This window comes from Podarcis bocagei, assembly GCF_964188305.1.
Source record: "Podarcis bocagei genome assembly, chromosome: 3".
NCBI lineage: Eukaryota > Metazoa > Chordata > Lepidosauria > Squamata > Lacertidae > Podarcis > Podarcis bocagei.
In genome coordinates this window covers 24,863,446-24,879,558 of record NC_138127.1, presented here as the reverse complement: position 1 = coordinate 24,879,558, position 16,113 = coordinate 24,863,446, and the positions used below count along the sequence as shown (strand labels likewise).

The 16,113-nt window shown below is 41.7% G+C and overlaps 1 protein-coding gene across 5 annotated transcripts in view; it reads right to left on the bottom strand.

The window, feature by feature from the left end:
- The window catches only part of MYO6 (myosin VI), a 110,164-nt gene that overhangs the window by 30,597 nt on the left and 63,454 nt on the right, over nt 1-16,113 (bottom strand). For all 5 annotated transcript variants that reach the window (XR_014006203.1, XM_081187327.1, XM_081187328.1 and 2 more), the window contains exons 15-20: nt 15,678-15,750; nt 14,539-14,666; nt 12,272-12,367; nt 11,648-11,821; nt 7,281-7,319; nt 4,152-4,245 (exon numbers count right to left, since the gene is read on the bottom strand). Coding sequence is in view for 4 of the 5 variants with exons in the window: in XM_081187327.1 (XP_081043453.1) it covers nt 4,152-4,245; nt 7,281-7,319; nt 11,648-11,821; nt 12,272-12,367; nt 14,539-14,666; nt 15,678-15,750 (604 nt within the window). In the remaining variant the exon portion in view is untranslated. The remainder of the gene's footprint in view (nt 1-4,151; nt 4,246-7,280; nt 7,320-11,647; nt 11,822-12,271; nt 12,368-14,538; nt 14,667-15,677; nt 15,751-16,113) is intronic.

Below are 16,113 nucleotides of genomic sequence, written 5' to 3'. Positions count from 1 at the left end.
TATCACTGGGAAGTCAGTATTGGCAGCAGTCACAAAAACTAAAATTTGAGCATTTTACTGTTACTAATCAAGAATATTAATAGTCAGGGAGAGAAACCAGGGCTGTGCAAATGAGAAGTGCTTGGGAGTATGGAGGAACAGCAAAATAATAATAATAATAATAATAATAATAATAATAATAATAATAATAATAATAATAATAATAATTTATTTATACCCCGCCCATCTGGCTGGGCCTCCCCAGCCACTCTGGGCGGCTTCCAAAAGAATATTAAAATACTGTGAAGCTAAAGATCAAATGATTGTGCTCCAGTTCCTAAATCTCTGAAGTTTTCTCAAAACAGGCATGGTTGTTTTGAAAGGAAGATTCGAAATGGAGTGACTGAGCAAAGAACAGAGGAGGAAAAGAGGGCAGATAAATAGCTTCCATTCAATACCAAGAGAACACAATGTTTTTGGTTTAGTATAGGTGGACTGTACTTGTAAGAACTTGTATAATGAATTATAGAGTTGCAGTGGAATATCAGAGCCTCTTTTCAGCAGTAAAGATTAGCTACTAGGAACATGGTCCACACACACACAGGATGTCTGGTTATAGCTGTGCAGTTTAAACTGTTCCTGAGCCAGATACCTGCTCAGTTTTAGCTGAAATTACTATTACTGGTTTGTGGAGATCCTTTGCATGTATTTATGACTATTTCCCCAAAACTGCTACTTGAAGAAATCCCCAAACTTACTATTTTTAAACTTCAAATGGAGCTCAGAATCCAGTTAGGCAATCCTTTGCAGTTGAATTAGGAGGCACTGAGACAGCAATTTGCTGCTCCCCACCCCCACCCTCCACCCCAGGAGCACACAGCCTTCCCTCTGCTTGCAAACCTTGCAGGGACTTCAGGGGAAAGCAAAGGCTGCAAAGGCAGAGCAGTGTAGCTCCCCACCCCCCACCCCCCAAAAGCACCCCAGCAGCACACAATCTTCCCTCTGCTTCCAAACCTTGCAAACCTTGTCGGGACTTCAGGGGAAAGCAAAGGCTGTAGGCATAGCAGTGTGGCTCCTCCCCCCACCCCCCAAAAGCACCCCAGCAGCACACAATCTTCCCTCTGCTTCCAAACCTTGCAAACCTTGTCGGGACTTCAGGGGAAAGCAAAGGCTGTAGGCAGAGCAGTGTGGCTCCTCCCCCCACCCCCAAAGAGCAGCCCAGGAGCACAAGACAACAGCGATTTGGCTCCAGGGAACACACATTCGCTCCATAAGACGCACAGACTTTTTCCCTTACTTTTTGGGAGGGAAAAAGTGCGTCCTATGGAGCGAAAAATACGGTAGTTCCACTGAAGTCAACGGGGCATACTTCTAAGTAAGGGAGTATAGGTTTGCGCTATTATTTGTCACTTTGCTACTCATGTATCCAAAGTGACTTAGATGCAAAATAGCCACCAACAGAAGTTAAACAATTAAAATGCTAGAGAAGGCACTAGCTCTTTGCGCATGTGTGACTTGAGGCAGAGTTAGGTAGGTACACACAGGATTTGTGAGCAGTGAAGAAAAGTGGATGCACTGGGTCTATTGCACCTGAATTATAAACATTCCAGTGGGGAAAAGGTCCATGAATGTCAATGGAACCTCCAGCTGGGTGCATTAAGGGCTGCAGTCCATCTTATGAATGTACCTGCAGAAGTAAGGTTCACTGAGTTCAGTGGGCACGGCTCTCAGATTAATGCACTGCAGCCTCAGAGTATATGAATCCACATACTATTGATTTCACAGGTTTGGAGTCAAACCTTCCTGCTCCCATTAGAAAAAGCTTACTTTTAACAGAAAAGGGAAACATTTTGATCCAATCCACAATACCAGAAAAGCATCCTGATTTGGTGAGGTTGTGGCTTCTTTTGAATAAGTGTCTAATAATAATAATAATAATAATAATAATAATAATAATAATAATAATAAATTTATTTATTTATACATACATACATACCCTGTCCATCTGGCTGAGTTTCCCCAGCCACTCTGGGCGGCTTTCAAACGAGTGTTAAAAACAATACAGCATTAAATTTTAAAAACTTCCCTAAACAGGGCTGCCTTCAGATGTCTTTTAAAGATAAGATAGCTGCTTATTTCCTTCACATCTGAAGGGAGGGCGTTCCACAGGGTGGGCGCCACTACCGAGAAGGCCCTCTGTCTGGTTCCCTGTAACTCGCAAGCTACATTATTCTCAAATAGTTTTTTTAAAAAAACAGGTTTCTAATGTCATCATTAATGCCGATTTTTCCCCCCGCCAAGAGAAGTCATCATGGACAAGTCATGCAGGAATGTGGACAACTCTTTTTATAAAAAATAGAAGGAAATAAATACATCTCCTCCGACTACTTTGGGAATTTGGCACAAGAACTCACAAGGAAATTGGTCCTATAATTTACATGAACCTCAAAAAAGTGTGTGCCTTCAATGTTTGCTGTCATGACACGTAGCTTTGACTAATTACTACTCCAGGAGGTGCTAATGGGGTCTCTCCATGTGGTCATGTTGACTAGGGCGGATGGAGTTCAACAACATCTGGAGGGCACGATGCTGTCTACCCCTTATCTACTTCCTTGTTTTTATAGTCTAAACCACTGAGCCTCTTGGGCTTGCTGATTGGAAGGTCGGTGGTTCAAATCCGTGTAACGGGGTGAGCTCCCATTGCTCTCTCCCAGCTCCTGCCAACCTAGCAGTTTGAAAGCACGCCAGGGCAAGTAGACAAATAGGTACTGCTGCGGCGGGAAGGTAAACGGTGTTTCCGTGCCCTCTGGCACTCATCACAGTGTCCCATTGTGCCAGAAGCAGATTAGTCCTGCTGGCCACATGACCCGGAAAGCTGTCTGTGGACAAATGCCGGCTCCCTCGACCTGGAAGCAAGATGAACGCCACACCCCATAGTCACCTTTGACTTGACTTAACCATCCCAGGGGTCCTTTACCTTAACTTTTTTTAGTTTGACCCCAGTGTCTAAATATGTAGCCTCTGGGCTACCTGTTACAGATTTCTTTGCTGCCCTCTGGAACTGGATTTCCAGGAGTAGGGGAAGTACAGAACTAAGTATGATCTGACTTTTTGTTCTTTAAGGAATGAAAGGGGCTTGAGAAAGGTGGACCCCTCTCCTACAAACACAGCCTGCTGTTTTTCTCTTCTCCTTCCCTTCCCTTCTCCTTGATGCCAGTGCACAGAGCAAGACCTCAAAGTTGGATTTGTGAAATACCAGCTCTGCACTAAAGATCTAAGGGGATATACTGGCATCTTCCATGACCACCTCCCCAATACAGTTATTTTACATTTGTTGGGGTGGTGAATCTGGGGTGTGAATCTAAACTGTAAACTTTTCGTAACAGAATTTCCATGCAATGCTTCACAAAGAACTGCTATATGGAAGATTAATTAGTATAGCAGTAATTAGATCCAAATCCAATATATGCAAATGGGAGGACAGCAATATAAAATATTTCAAAGGTGCTCAGGTGATGATGGCATGGTGCTCTCTTTCTAATCTGATAATGCATTATGATCTCATGCTCAGACCGTTACCATTAAGCTTCCCTTTTACTGTAGACAAGATTGTGACATAGCATTTTAAGAATGGACAGGTGCTTTCTGGTTGCTGAAGCAGCTCTCACCAAGCAAGAAGAAGGGCTTTGGACTGATTCTCCTTTTTACCTGCAGCTCCCAGCACCACCTCCCATGCTGCTCTTGAGGATCACCCAACTCTTCACAGCAGATTTTCAGGAAATACCAGTAGGTTGCAGAGTGAGGGAGGAAGTGACAAAAAAAAATTCCCCTTCCCATGGAATGTCCTGCGAGTGGGAAGTTTCAACCCAATCCAAGTGCATAGAATGCCCAGTTCTTTCCTCTTTGCTTTTAAAATGCTTACGTGAGAAACAAGGATTAAGTTGTTGCCCTTTAAAAAGTAGCTGGGTTAACTAAGAATCAATATTATCTCCCACTTATTGTTATGCATCAGTAATCTTGCTGCATTGGCAGAGCTTTGCTGAAATTAAAAAGTAACCTGTTGTTTCTAATTAAGGAAGACTTGTCTAAAGCCCTGTTGTTACAACTCCACATGAATCTTTTCATCTACATGACAATCGTGCTACAGAACTGAACAAGACACATCAAGTTACCTGAACACTGGAGCTGGGAGAGGATCTGGGCGCCTTCAAAGTGGTGGCTTGTCATCTTTAAATTAGGCTTGATACAGCGAATAAAGCTAGACCCCTGTTGGAAAAGACAGCAGGTTGGCAACATCGCAAAAATACATGCAAATCACTTATAAGTAAAATAATAGATTTTGAGGCTTCAGGCTTTACCGTCCCCATATGAATCCAACTGCCCATTAAAACCTCAATTATTTCACCTTCTGAAAAGCTGGCATTTAGAAGCATTATCTAAATCAAACTGCTCTTGTACCATATTAGTACATATTAATATTTTCTCCATTGTTTGGATCCTCTTCTTTGAGGGGGGAAAAGGGGGAGAGCAAGACAGACAAACTTTGCAAAAGATTAAACTTCCTGTACGTTCAAAAAGTTACACACCTTTTGAAGGAAGGCAGCCAGCTCAGATCATCTGAGAATTGGATAAAGATTCTAAAACTGAGCCTTTCCCTTTCTAGATACTACCCCTCACTTCTTGACCAGTATTTTTCCTCCAGGCTTCTATGGTAAAAGATACCTTGTTTTCCCTTTTAAGTAAATGCAAATACAGAGAAAGGAATATTTTACTCTTTGAAGAACAAGGTGATTTGCAATAGTTTTCCCTAGCTAAAGAAGAATTCCTCCTTTTTTTTTATTGAGACTAGTACTGATACCCAGAACTCAAGTGCCTTGGGAAAGTTACATTTCTCAGGATCCCTTGCAGTAGTGTACAAATTCTGAAAAAGGAATGAGGGAGGTTGTACTGCCGCTGCTGCAGTTAACAAAAAACCCCACAAAATTTAAGTGGGGACAGAACTACAGGGCAGACCACAATGGCTTTTGAGAGAGTACTGAGTAGTTTTCAGGCCACTGCATTCCTGATGGTGTTCAGAGAGTGTGGGTGGCAAGTTCTGAATAGGATCTGGAATAAACTGATATATATATTTCCAATAGGGGGAGCAGCTCAGTTTATAGATATTGGGGGAAGAGAGTTCACTCATCACTACTACTCACTCATCATGGGGTATGGAGGAGAGGATAAAATATTTTGAGCTTTAGGCTGAGCTCCGAGATAGAACAGATGCCGTCAAAATAAGGCATTTTTTAATCTGTCTACACAACTTCAGAGCCATAAAGCAGCATCCCAAAAGGCTGATAAGCATTCATTTATTAAGGAAGCATTTAATGAATTCATGAATTGACAAGTCTGGCTCGAGGTCTTTCTGAGGGGCTCTTAAATCAACTCATAATTATGTGGCAATTATGGCCAGAACATCTCAGACACTTATTCCAAACATCCAGAGGACAATATACAACTAAGACTGCAGCTAATGAATGACACCATCAAAAGACAGTCCAAAAAGCTTGAAGAACATTTACTCTTCCTCTAGAATCTCCCTTTTCCACCTCCCAAGTTTTCATCTGGTTTTGAAGTGCCTGTTATATCTAGGCAAGAGAGGCAGAGAAAACCAGCTTTCATTATTTGACAGCATTTGTTCACATGCTGCTTGAAAAGAACGACATTTGTTCATCAATTTAAAAGGCTCCCAAACCCTGTCCAGATTCAGTAGTATTGGGATGCTCCTTCCACAAGCATTTTTTGCTCTGTCTCTCTGTCACATGCACAGCTTTATCACATCACATGCATGAGTTGTGGTGGCACCTGCTGCTGGGTGGACAACACAAAAAACACCCTTAAATCCATATCTGGATGTGTTGGATACTATGAACTCAGAGCCATAGCCTCGTGGTCTCTTCTAACTCTGTGATTCTATGATACCATGAAACTGAAACATGTGCACCCAGGAAGGCTGAAGAGATTATTTATAGAATGAAAAAAGGATGAACACCTCTCTATACACAACCATGAGGATTCCCTCAATTTTTTCTCTCTCCTTTGATAATTTTTAAATGGAGAATTCTCCCAAAAATAAAAAATGCAGAAGAAGTTTCTTGCATAGCACTAATTTACATCAAGCTTACATCAAGTTTTTAAATGTGTTTGTTAAAGACTATGTGATATTTATTTATTTTTTTAAAAAAGAGAGAAACACAATTACACATCACTTGGGAAGACAGGAGAACTAATGTTAGTGTACTGGAAGAAGCAAAGATCACCAGTGTCAAAGCATTGATTCTTCAACATCAATTTCGTTGGACTGGTCATGTTGTGCAGATGCCTGACAATCGTCCTTCAAAGCAACTACTCTATTCCCAACTAAAGAATGGAAAGTTAAATACCAGTGGACACCGAGAGAGATTTAAAGATGCTCTCAAGGCAAACCTAAAAAAATGTAGTATAAACACTGATAACTGGGAAACACTGGCCTGTGAGAGCTCCAGTTGGAAAACAGTCTTCACCAAAGGTGTCATGGACTTTGAAGAAGCACAAACTCAGGGCAAAAAGGAGAAACGAGCTAAGAGGAAGGCACGTTTGGCAAATTCTCACTGTGATCAACTCCTGCCCTGAAACCTATGTCCGTACTGTAGAAGGACGTATGGCTCCAGAATTGGCCTCCACAGTCACTTACAGACTCACTGTTAAGACCCTGTTCATGGAAGACAATTTTACTTGGCTATGAGTGACTGCCAAAGAAAATAAAGAAGTGATGTTTTAGTAGGTACTTGTACTTTGCATGCTAAGAATAGGGCAGATAAATGGTCTCAGATGTGTAAGCAATGATTCTCAATACATCCCATTGTGTTTATCATGGGCAATTATCTGCTAGCAAGTCTTCCCCAATGCTTTGATCCGGCACTGAGGTCCTCAAGGATGGGATACTTTAAAAATATACATATCTAAAACTAAATAGTACTTTGAAAATGGTTTGAGCCGCATCGGAAACACTCAACCTATGCACACAGAAGGCGCCATCAATTCATGTATTGGATGGTAATATCCAAAACGTCTGACCCCTAATAACTAACTTGTTGACATGGATCATGGAACAGCCATGCTTCAGCAGATAAGAGCTTGCCTCACTATCAAATGCAGTGGTTATACAGTTAACTTATTCCTACAATATGTCATTTGAAATCCATAGATTTGGTATAAATGCAATTTTTAAAAAATTAAAATAAATGTGAGCTAACAGAAGGCAAAGAATCTCCACTTACTGTACTGCGAAGCTTTTCCAGGAGCAGATTCAGCTGAGTCTGTAAAAGCAAAGGAAATTGCATCAGTATGGAGAATGGGAAATTAGGCACACAGGACATACATGGGAGCGTGGCCAGGCTTCATGGGGGGGGGGGGGAGAACCTCAGTTAGATAAATACTTTTGTTGATTTACTTGATGGGGGGAGCTGCCCTCCCTCCGCCTACCCCCCGGGCTACACTCATGAGGACACATCATTACTTGCATGCATCACTTAGCACGAGCTCCCCATGCACACATGCACTTGCTCAAATGGAGGTGAAAAGGAGAATGAGTGCATAGGATCTGTCAGTCCACGATACCAACACCTTCACTTGCTACTCGTAGTCGAACCGCATTAGCAGCAAGAGAATTAACGTGGGAAGCAGCAACGCCATACCATACCACTACCAGAATTCTTCCGCCCGACTTCATATGTACAACTTGGTACATAAATGCTTCTCTTACCCAAGTGGCCTTTAGGAATGTCTCCTTTCTAAGCACCACCGATTTGCTAAATGTGAGCTACTCTTTTAAACACTGAACACAAGGGTAAGCCAATGTAGTGCCCTGCAGATGTTGTCAGACACCAGATCCCATCAGCCCCAGCTAGTATTAGCAGTGGCAGGCGTGGCAGGGGCTTTGGCCCAACGAATCTGGAGGGCACTACTTTGGCTTCCCTTGACTTACACTACGCATTCACCTGGCACATAGATATCCTGATCCATGTTATTACATGAACCTTACATGGATTAAGTGGATGGTATCAGACACAGTATCCCAAATCATGAGGGGAGTCTTGTACTTTGCCAGATGCAGCGGATGTTTGCACATAACTCATCAGGAACCAGATAGGTTTCAATAAAGACTTTTTTCAGCCATTAGGGTGGTCGAAGTTACAAAATGTTTAAAATACAGACTATGCATTGACTTAGTGGTCTAGTTTTTGTTTCAAATGGTGATTCACAAAGCCAATCACCTGCTAATGAAGACACACCCACCACCATTTTTCCCCCTCCCCCATGGACCTCCCTTGGCATTGCACAGAGCCCAGGGAAATGCAATGTTCATGTTGGGTAAAAGAGGGTCAACCCATCCAATGACTCACCTGGCATGCACAGAGAAACTTGTTGGGGGAGCAGGGTCAGTTTCTTACCTGGCATTGCAACCGAGAGGCAAAAACAGCAATGTAGGCTTGGGCACTGGTGTTTAATTTTCTCTTGCCCCAAAGCCCAGTGAGTAGTAGGAACAGACCTGCCCACCTCCCCAAGTCCTCTGTGCATACTAGCGGACCCTCAGGAAGAGTGGGTTTTTGTTTCATAGCGTGCTGGGCTTGGCAGAAGCCAGAAGCAGGGAGCATCTTCCTCATTTGTTTAGCCAAGCACAGAGACTGGCTCTGCTATCCTATCCCGTCCCACTTCTCCCCCAACCCTATTCCAGCCCCCATTATCAGGCCATTCAAGGGGGCTGGGGGGGATGGGAAGGCTCTGTGGCAATCCCAAGTAACAGAGGGATCTTCAGCTAAGCTGAAAAGCCTTGGCCCTGCTATAATTTCACCTACTTCTCTGCATGCCTGAAATCCTCCTTTTGCATTTTGATTTCGGAAATACACACCTACACTTTCTACCCATGGAAAATGACTTATCTTTGTAAACCCGTTTTCTATTTGAAAAGCAAGCAAGTTGCCTTCTTGGTAAATTTAGCTCAGTAATGTCTACATTAGGAATAGCCTACATGGCGCTCTTCCAGATATAGTTGGACCACCTTGGCTGTCTCTTACTGCAGACCCTGCTTGTGGAGCCCGAGTTCCCACAGCCATTAACAGAATTGGCTGCAACAGCTGCAGGTATGTTCTGTACTCAAGAAAGTGTTTTATCTTCTTGATAATTTTGCTGCTTTAAATGTACATTTTATATTTAACCTCCATTAGTAAAGATTTCCATTTGAAATCTTTAAGATGATATTTTAGTTTCCTGTTAATTATGCTGCTTTGGATGCATACTTTATATTTGACTTTCTTCTGTAATGTTTTCTTTCGGATTGTTTTATTTGAGTACTTTGAGATCCCCCCCCCATTAAAAATGTAAAGCAGGATGGAAATGAAATGATTATTATTAATAATAATAATGATTCACAACTCCCATTCATTCTAACCAGGAATGATGGGAGCTGTGGTCCATTATCATTCATGTTGGCTATGCCTGATTCTACGGCGCGTGGCAGCCTCTCTCCAGAGTTTCAGAAAAGGAGGACTGCTGGAGGAGAAAAAGAACTAAGGCAGATTTCATACATATCTTCTGGGATTGTGCAAAAGCAAAACCTCTCGGTGTTACAATTTTGAATATAGCAGGAAATCACCAGCTTTGCATTACCTAGAAATGCAAACACAATCCTTCTTTGCATGCAGTGAAGTTATAAATCCCATTCTCTAATTAGTAACTACTCTTTTGACTATGGCGAAACTCTATACAGTCCAGAAATGGAAAAATAAAGACCCTCCAACCAACCCACAATGGCTGAGGAAAGCTTGGGAATATGTCACAATGATAAAGCAGACAGAAACATTTTAAAATATAATGATCAAAACAAGTTTATGGGCTCTGTTCATTCAACAATCAAATCGCAGGCAAAGTACCCCGTATATTCTTTTTATGTTAATTTAATAGTATCTCATTATGCAAGCTATTTTCTCCAACCATTTTCTTCCTCTCCATTTTTCTCAATATATTTTGCTTTTCCCTCTATTTGGATGATTGTGGTATTTAATTTAAAATTTAAAAAACGAAAGTGAAAAAGAAAACGAGCTTTCCCCCCCCCCCAGCTCTAACTGAATTGAACCCAAGACCCTTTGCATGCAAGGCACACAGTCCAACCCTGAGCTACTGCCCTTCCCAAGTCCCACTACAGACTTAATACGTGGTTTTTAATGCATGGGTTGTTGAGGGAACCAGCAACAAAAATAAAAACCCTGCTGTGGAGTGGAGGCATTTTTCTAACGTTACATTAAGCAAAACTGATGTGCTAGAAATAAGAATTCTGGCTGAAATTACTGCAGTTTGATAAATAATGAGTCCACAAAGGTGATACATTTACCTGCAGCCCTTGGTTTTGCCTCTGCCTGCTTTTCCTCTCAACTCCCCTATAGCTTCCCCTCCAGCCATCCTGAGCTGGTAAAAGCCAACTAAAATAAAAACTGATGAATAGGGAAAGGAAGCAGAAAAACAGAGAAGGCTTAACACAGAAAGAGCAGAAGACACAGAGGTCAGATTTACAGCTAAGAACAAAAGGAAAAATTAGGAAAAGCATCAGATAATACTGTTAGGAGAAGGGCAGGGGGGTGAGAAAAGGAATGCTCAACCCCCGAGGTTTTTTGGGTTTTGTTTTGTCTTGTCAATGCTATTAATATTTTTAGAGGGTTCAGAGAAATGATAACACTTTAAATCTACTTTACTGTCTCAATGGGACACCCACAGCTAGCTTCTGTTGACTGAAGGGGCTCGCTTCAAATGTGCAAATTCTCATTATACAACAGAAAGCAAAGCTTTTTAAACCACACATTTAGCTCTGATAAGAAGTTGCTTCGGGGTCTGCAATTAATACAGACGCTAAACATACAGTATTAAACTAATACAGATTCCCATTTTAGTAATTCATTCGCTCCCTGTGCAACATTCAATGTGGTGAAGTCTCGGTTGCAACTTTCGGCAGCCACAGCCCAAGAGAAGGTGGAATGACAGAGGCAATGGTGGAAGTGCGTGCAAGTGTGAGTGTGCGACTGAAGAGTCCAAGAAGCCCCACATAAAACGTTGCAGAGGCAGATTGCAAAAGCGTGTGTGCGTGTGAGAGAGAAGCCATTCATGCTGCTTGTGAGTCATAAAGGAAGGGCAAGGAACAGAAGTGAGGCAGAGGGACATGTGGAAGAAATGCGTGTTACCAGGAGATCGCACAGGCCTTTCTGAAATTCAAACACGGACTACAAAAAATAGGGAGGGAGGACAGAAGGAATACCCCGGTATCCTCAGGGCATGGAGAAATGTTGCTTCAATATCAGGAAAAGGCAAAAAGCCACAGAAGATTTGCCTCAGTTTACTACAACAAAGGCCAGACTGCATGAGTTATACCTGTCATATCACAAAACTGTTTGAGGTTGCAGTTTTGAGCATGCATCCTAGAAAATGGAAATCCTGCTGAAACCAGCAGGGATTGCTTCTGAGTAAACAAGGATGGTCCGACAAGAGGAATACGTGAAACTGAAACCACGCATGCTGTCTGCCTAACTTTACAGTCCTGTTGTGTTCATAGAAAATGGAAAGGAGTCCTGAGAAAGGAGAAGGTTTGTCATGCCCATACCTTAAATTTGTTTCCCACACTGATGAAACTGAGCTTCCCTGCTTTTTGTTTATGGTCCTTGTTGTTGTTTGTGTTGGATTCAAAGAGCTGCCGGATAAATTTATCTTTGGATTCACATATAAGGGACTCCAGAGACATATGCAGAGCGTCGTTGTTTTTCTCCACAAACTGGGTCTGAGGAAAATAATGAAAATAATGTTAGGTAGGAGGGAAAGGTTGCACATGTCTATGGTGTCACTTGATCACTGTGGCACCTGGGCAGAAATTGCACACAGGAATATGACACTACAGACCAAACTTCAATGATTTTAAAAAGCAGAAGCAAAAATTGTTTTACTTCACTAGGTTACACCATTCAGAAACTTTTAGTTGCTCTCACAAACATCGTTGCCAGCTTAGATTAACACCTCTTCCCAATGAAACTTCTTCAATATTCAAATTATCTGGTGGGGTCCTAAGCATGATGTTGAGTTCTTCCCATAGCCTTTGTAAATTCTCACCATGTAGCTGAATATACTTTATCTGCTCAGCCACACTCACAAGGATCCACTACACGACAGATATAAATAATTTATTTTAAAAACTATACAGAAAGATGAAATTCAATAAACCATGTTCACTTACTGTCTCGTAACATACTGCTCCTGCAAAATGTCTGATTATAAAGCCCTCATCATCTCGGATATTTCTATGAACAGCCAGTTTAGATTTCCTGGGTATCTGAAATTTAAAACCAATATTTTATTTATGTTATTTATTTATAAGTGTCATAGAACCATAAAATCATAAAGCACAAAACAAATGACCAACTACGTACATAAAACTGCAAAGAAAAAAGATTAGAAAACTACTCGCCCTTGTAAGCCCCATGCATTTTTACATGCCAGTTCTAGGCAGCCATTTTGGCATGCCACAAATTAATGTGCTGCTAAATGGCAGCTCTTCACTGCCCTCATGGTGTTCAGATAAAAAGGGCAAGAAAGTGAAGGCGGCTAAGACTCCAACCACATGGACTGCACTAGTTCCTGGTTGGGTTATGTATTTATTAATTAAAATATTAATGCCACACCTTTTGTGTCAAAGCAGTTCAAAGCATAGAAAACATACAGAATAGCTTTCAAAGCATAGAAAACATACAGAATACCTATTAAAAAAAAACCCCAGCAGCAACAACTAAAATGCCCAACAGCAATATCGCAGCTATGGGGGTCTTGAATGCCCTCTGAAAGAGAACACTCAACATGCAACTGAAAACTAGCAATGCAAAGGCAGACGACACTTCCCCAGGGACAAAGTTCCAAAACCTTGGGCCCAACATACCCCCCCCAAAAAAAACAACACCCGCCTATAAAGCAGATCTTAATGAACAGGTATATGAGAAAAGACAGTCCTCATGTATGTTGTACCTGGGCACTTTAGGTCTTTAAAGGTCAAAGACAACTCATTAAACTGAGCCTAGAAACAAACCAGGAGCCACAGCCGGCATGTCAAAATTAGTGCCACATGCTTTCTTCAGCCTACTGCATTTAACCATAAGGAAGCCACATTTTATATTGAGTTTGTGACCAAGGCAACTAGATTGCAATCACAGCCAGCAGGGATGGTGGTCAAGGTTTTATTAGGGAGACAGACATATTCGTTTTTGCAATATGATCACATTAGTGGTTTCATTTGTAGCTTGGTGGAGTATTGTGTATCGGAATCTTATCTGTATATGTCACTTGGAGAGTTCTTGTGGAAAGTGGCTAAGAAATTAAATGTGATGCACTGCAGATTTTTATCCACCTCCTTTTAAAATTCTGTGACTCAAATGAAAGTTGGAGACAGTGTGCAATTGTACTGACTTTCTCCCAGAACCTCAGAGACCAAATGCTTCTTTACGCTTGGTCATGGTAAATAAATCAGGAGTGTACGTTTATAATATTCCTTTCGTTTTGCTGTAAAGACATATGGAGATAAAACCTGCCATGACTATTGCCAAGGACGCTGCCCTATGGTGGGGTCAACACACTGGGTTTCATAACAAATGGGTTGATTCGGAATTTAAGGTGACATGATTGCTGTCACAGATGCATCGGGCATTCATCTGTGTAGCCCATCCATTATGTAAAATGACACCCTTAACTAAATATTTTTGTTATTTTATAAATATTTTAGATAACGTCCCAGTTGTGGAGATGGAAACGTTTTGCTAAACCAAGCTGTCATGCGGGAGAGAAGGTGATTTTTGAGGGTTGGTGAGTAACCAAACATTGCAAGGCAAACATTTTCTTGTTCCCTGCAGCCAGTCTCTCTGTCTTTATGTCCTGAATTCACACGTTGCAATTAGAAACATATACTGTACAGTGGTGCCCCACAAGACGAATGCCTCGCAAGACGAAAAACTCGCTAGACGAAAGGGTTTTGCGTTTTTTGAGCTGCTTCGCAAGACGAATTTCCCTATGGGCTTGCTTTGCAAGACGAAAACGTCTTGCAAGTTTGTTTCCTTTTTCTTAACACCGTTAATACAGTTGCAACTTGACTTCGAGGAGCAACTCATAGAACGCGGTGTGGTAGCCTTTTTTGAGGTTTTTGAAGACTTTGGTGATTTTTGAAGCTTTTCCAAAACTTTCCCGACACCGTGCTTCGCAAGACGAAAAATTTGCTAGACGAAAAAACTCGTGGAACGAATTAATTTCGTCTTGTGAGGCACCACTGTACATGTAACTGTAGCTACACTCTCTCCAAGCAAATGAGCCTCTATAGGACCAGAATTGTCAGTAGGAAAGTATTCTGGAACATCTGACAGAAAAGGGATAATGGGGAAATCTTGGATGTACAATTGTTTTATTTATGACAATTTATAACTTGTGGTAAACTAACTGATGCCAATATAAAAAAAATAAGCCTACCGAGAGTCTGAAGTGATCTTTGTGCTTCTGATGTACCATTGATGTAAAGTGCTGATCACTCGGCTGGGGAAGCCGATTTTCTTCATCCAAAATGTCAAGAACACCTATTAATTTCCCTTCAATCAAATCTGTTTGCAAGACAGAAGCCAATAGGCTAGTTAATACAGTATATACAGAGTAGTGACAAGAGTGTTACCAAGCAATGCAAAGCTTTTACCTTTCCTAAATACATCTGCTCTTGAGTAATCTGCAGAATCTGCCAACCGCTATTCTATTAGCTGGGATGCGGGTGGCGCTGTGGGTAAAACCTCAGCACCTAGGACTTGCCAATCGCATAGTCAGCGGTTTGAATCCCCACGGCGGGAAGAGCTCCCGTCATTCGGTCCCAGCTCCTGCCCACCTAGCAGTTCGAAAGCACCCTTAAGTGCAAGTAGATAAATAGGTACCGCTTTCTAGCGGGAAGGTAAACAGCGTTTCCGTGTGCTGTGCTGGTGCAGGCTGGCCAGAGCAGCTTCGTCATGCTGGCCACGTGACCCGGAAGTGTCCTCGGACAGCGCTGGCCCCCGGCCTCTTAAGCGAGATGGGCGCGCAACCCCAGAGTCGGTCACGACTGGCCCATATGGGCAGGGGTACCTTTACCTTTACCTATTCTATTAGCTGATATATTAAGTGGCTTAGCAGTAAACGTCAACAACCTAAGCAACAAACCTGTGGTTTGTCAACAATATGTGAATTCAGACTTTTTACAACAATTCGTTTTTGCAAAGTACCTCCAAATTGTGATTTCATATTTTGGTTTATCGGTCCCCCAAACAATCCAGGTTTATAGTGAGGCTCAGAACCAGACCTTAAAGTAAACTATGTTTAAGCAAACCACAGTTTCACATTATGTCCCCTCACTAAAATTTCAAAATATGGATCTCTTATCAAATATGAAAGGAGTAGGTGTAAAATACGGCACGTTTTCATTCAAAAAAATCATGTGAAATGGCCCATTTCACCCTCCTGCTGCTTCCAAGAAGGTTAAAGGTTAAGGAAAACAAAGCAGATATACTACCATTCAATTTCAATGAAAACCACAGCAAATAAAACAACAACTTTTTTTACACAAACGGCATCTCAGAATTCAACATGCATACCTATACAGTCTTGGTTATCTACATAGTGGACTTCATTGACACCTAAACCTTCTTTCTGGTAAAGTTCTTGTTCCTATAATAGAAATAATGAAATTATCGTATGAGTAAAATACTGCTCATCTGTCCAGCTTCTCATATCCTTTACGTGAGGGCTGAAGGTACATGCTAGCAATGTCACACATGAGAGCCAGCACCATCCATCCCTGTTCCTGACTTGGTTGTATTTCAAGTCAAGCTGATCCTGTGATAGAAGAACGAGTAATGTTCTCAGTGATGAGCCACTTCACAGTCTTAAGCAACCTGAACTTTGTGGCATGAAACAGTTCTGAAATCGCTCGGCACTTTTGCTCAAACTTCCAAAAAAACAGCAGTCCTATATTTTTCTGGTGCCTGAACCACCTCCTATGTCATTTGCTTTATTTGTTTCTGGGAATAT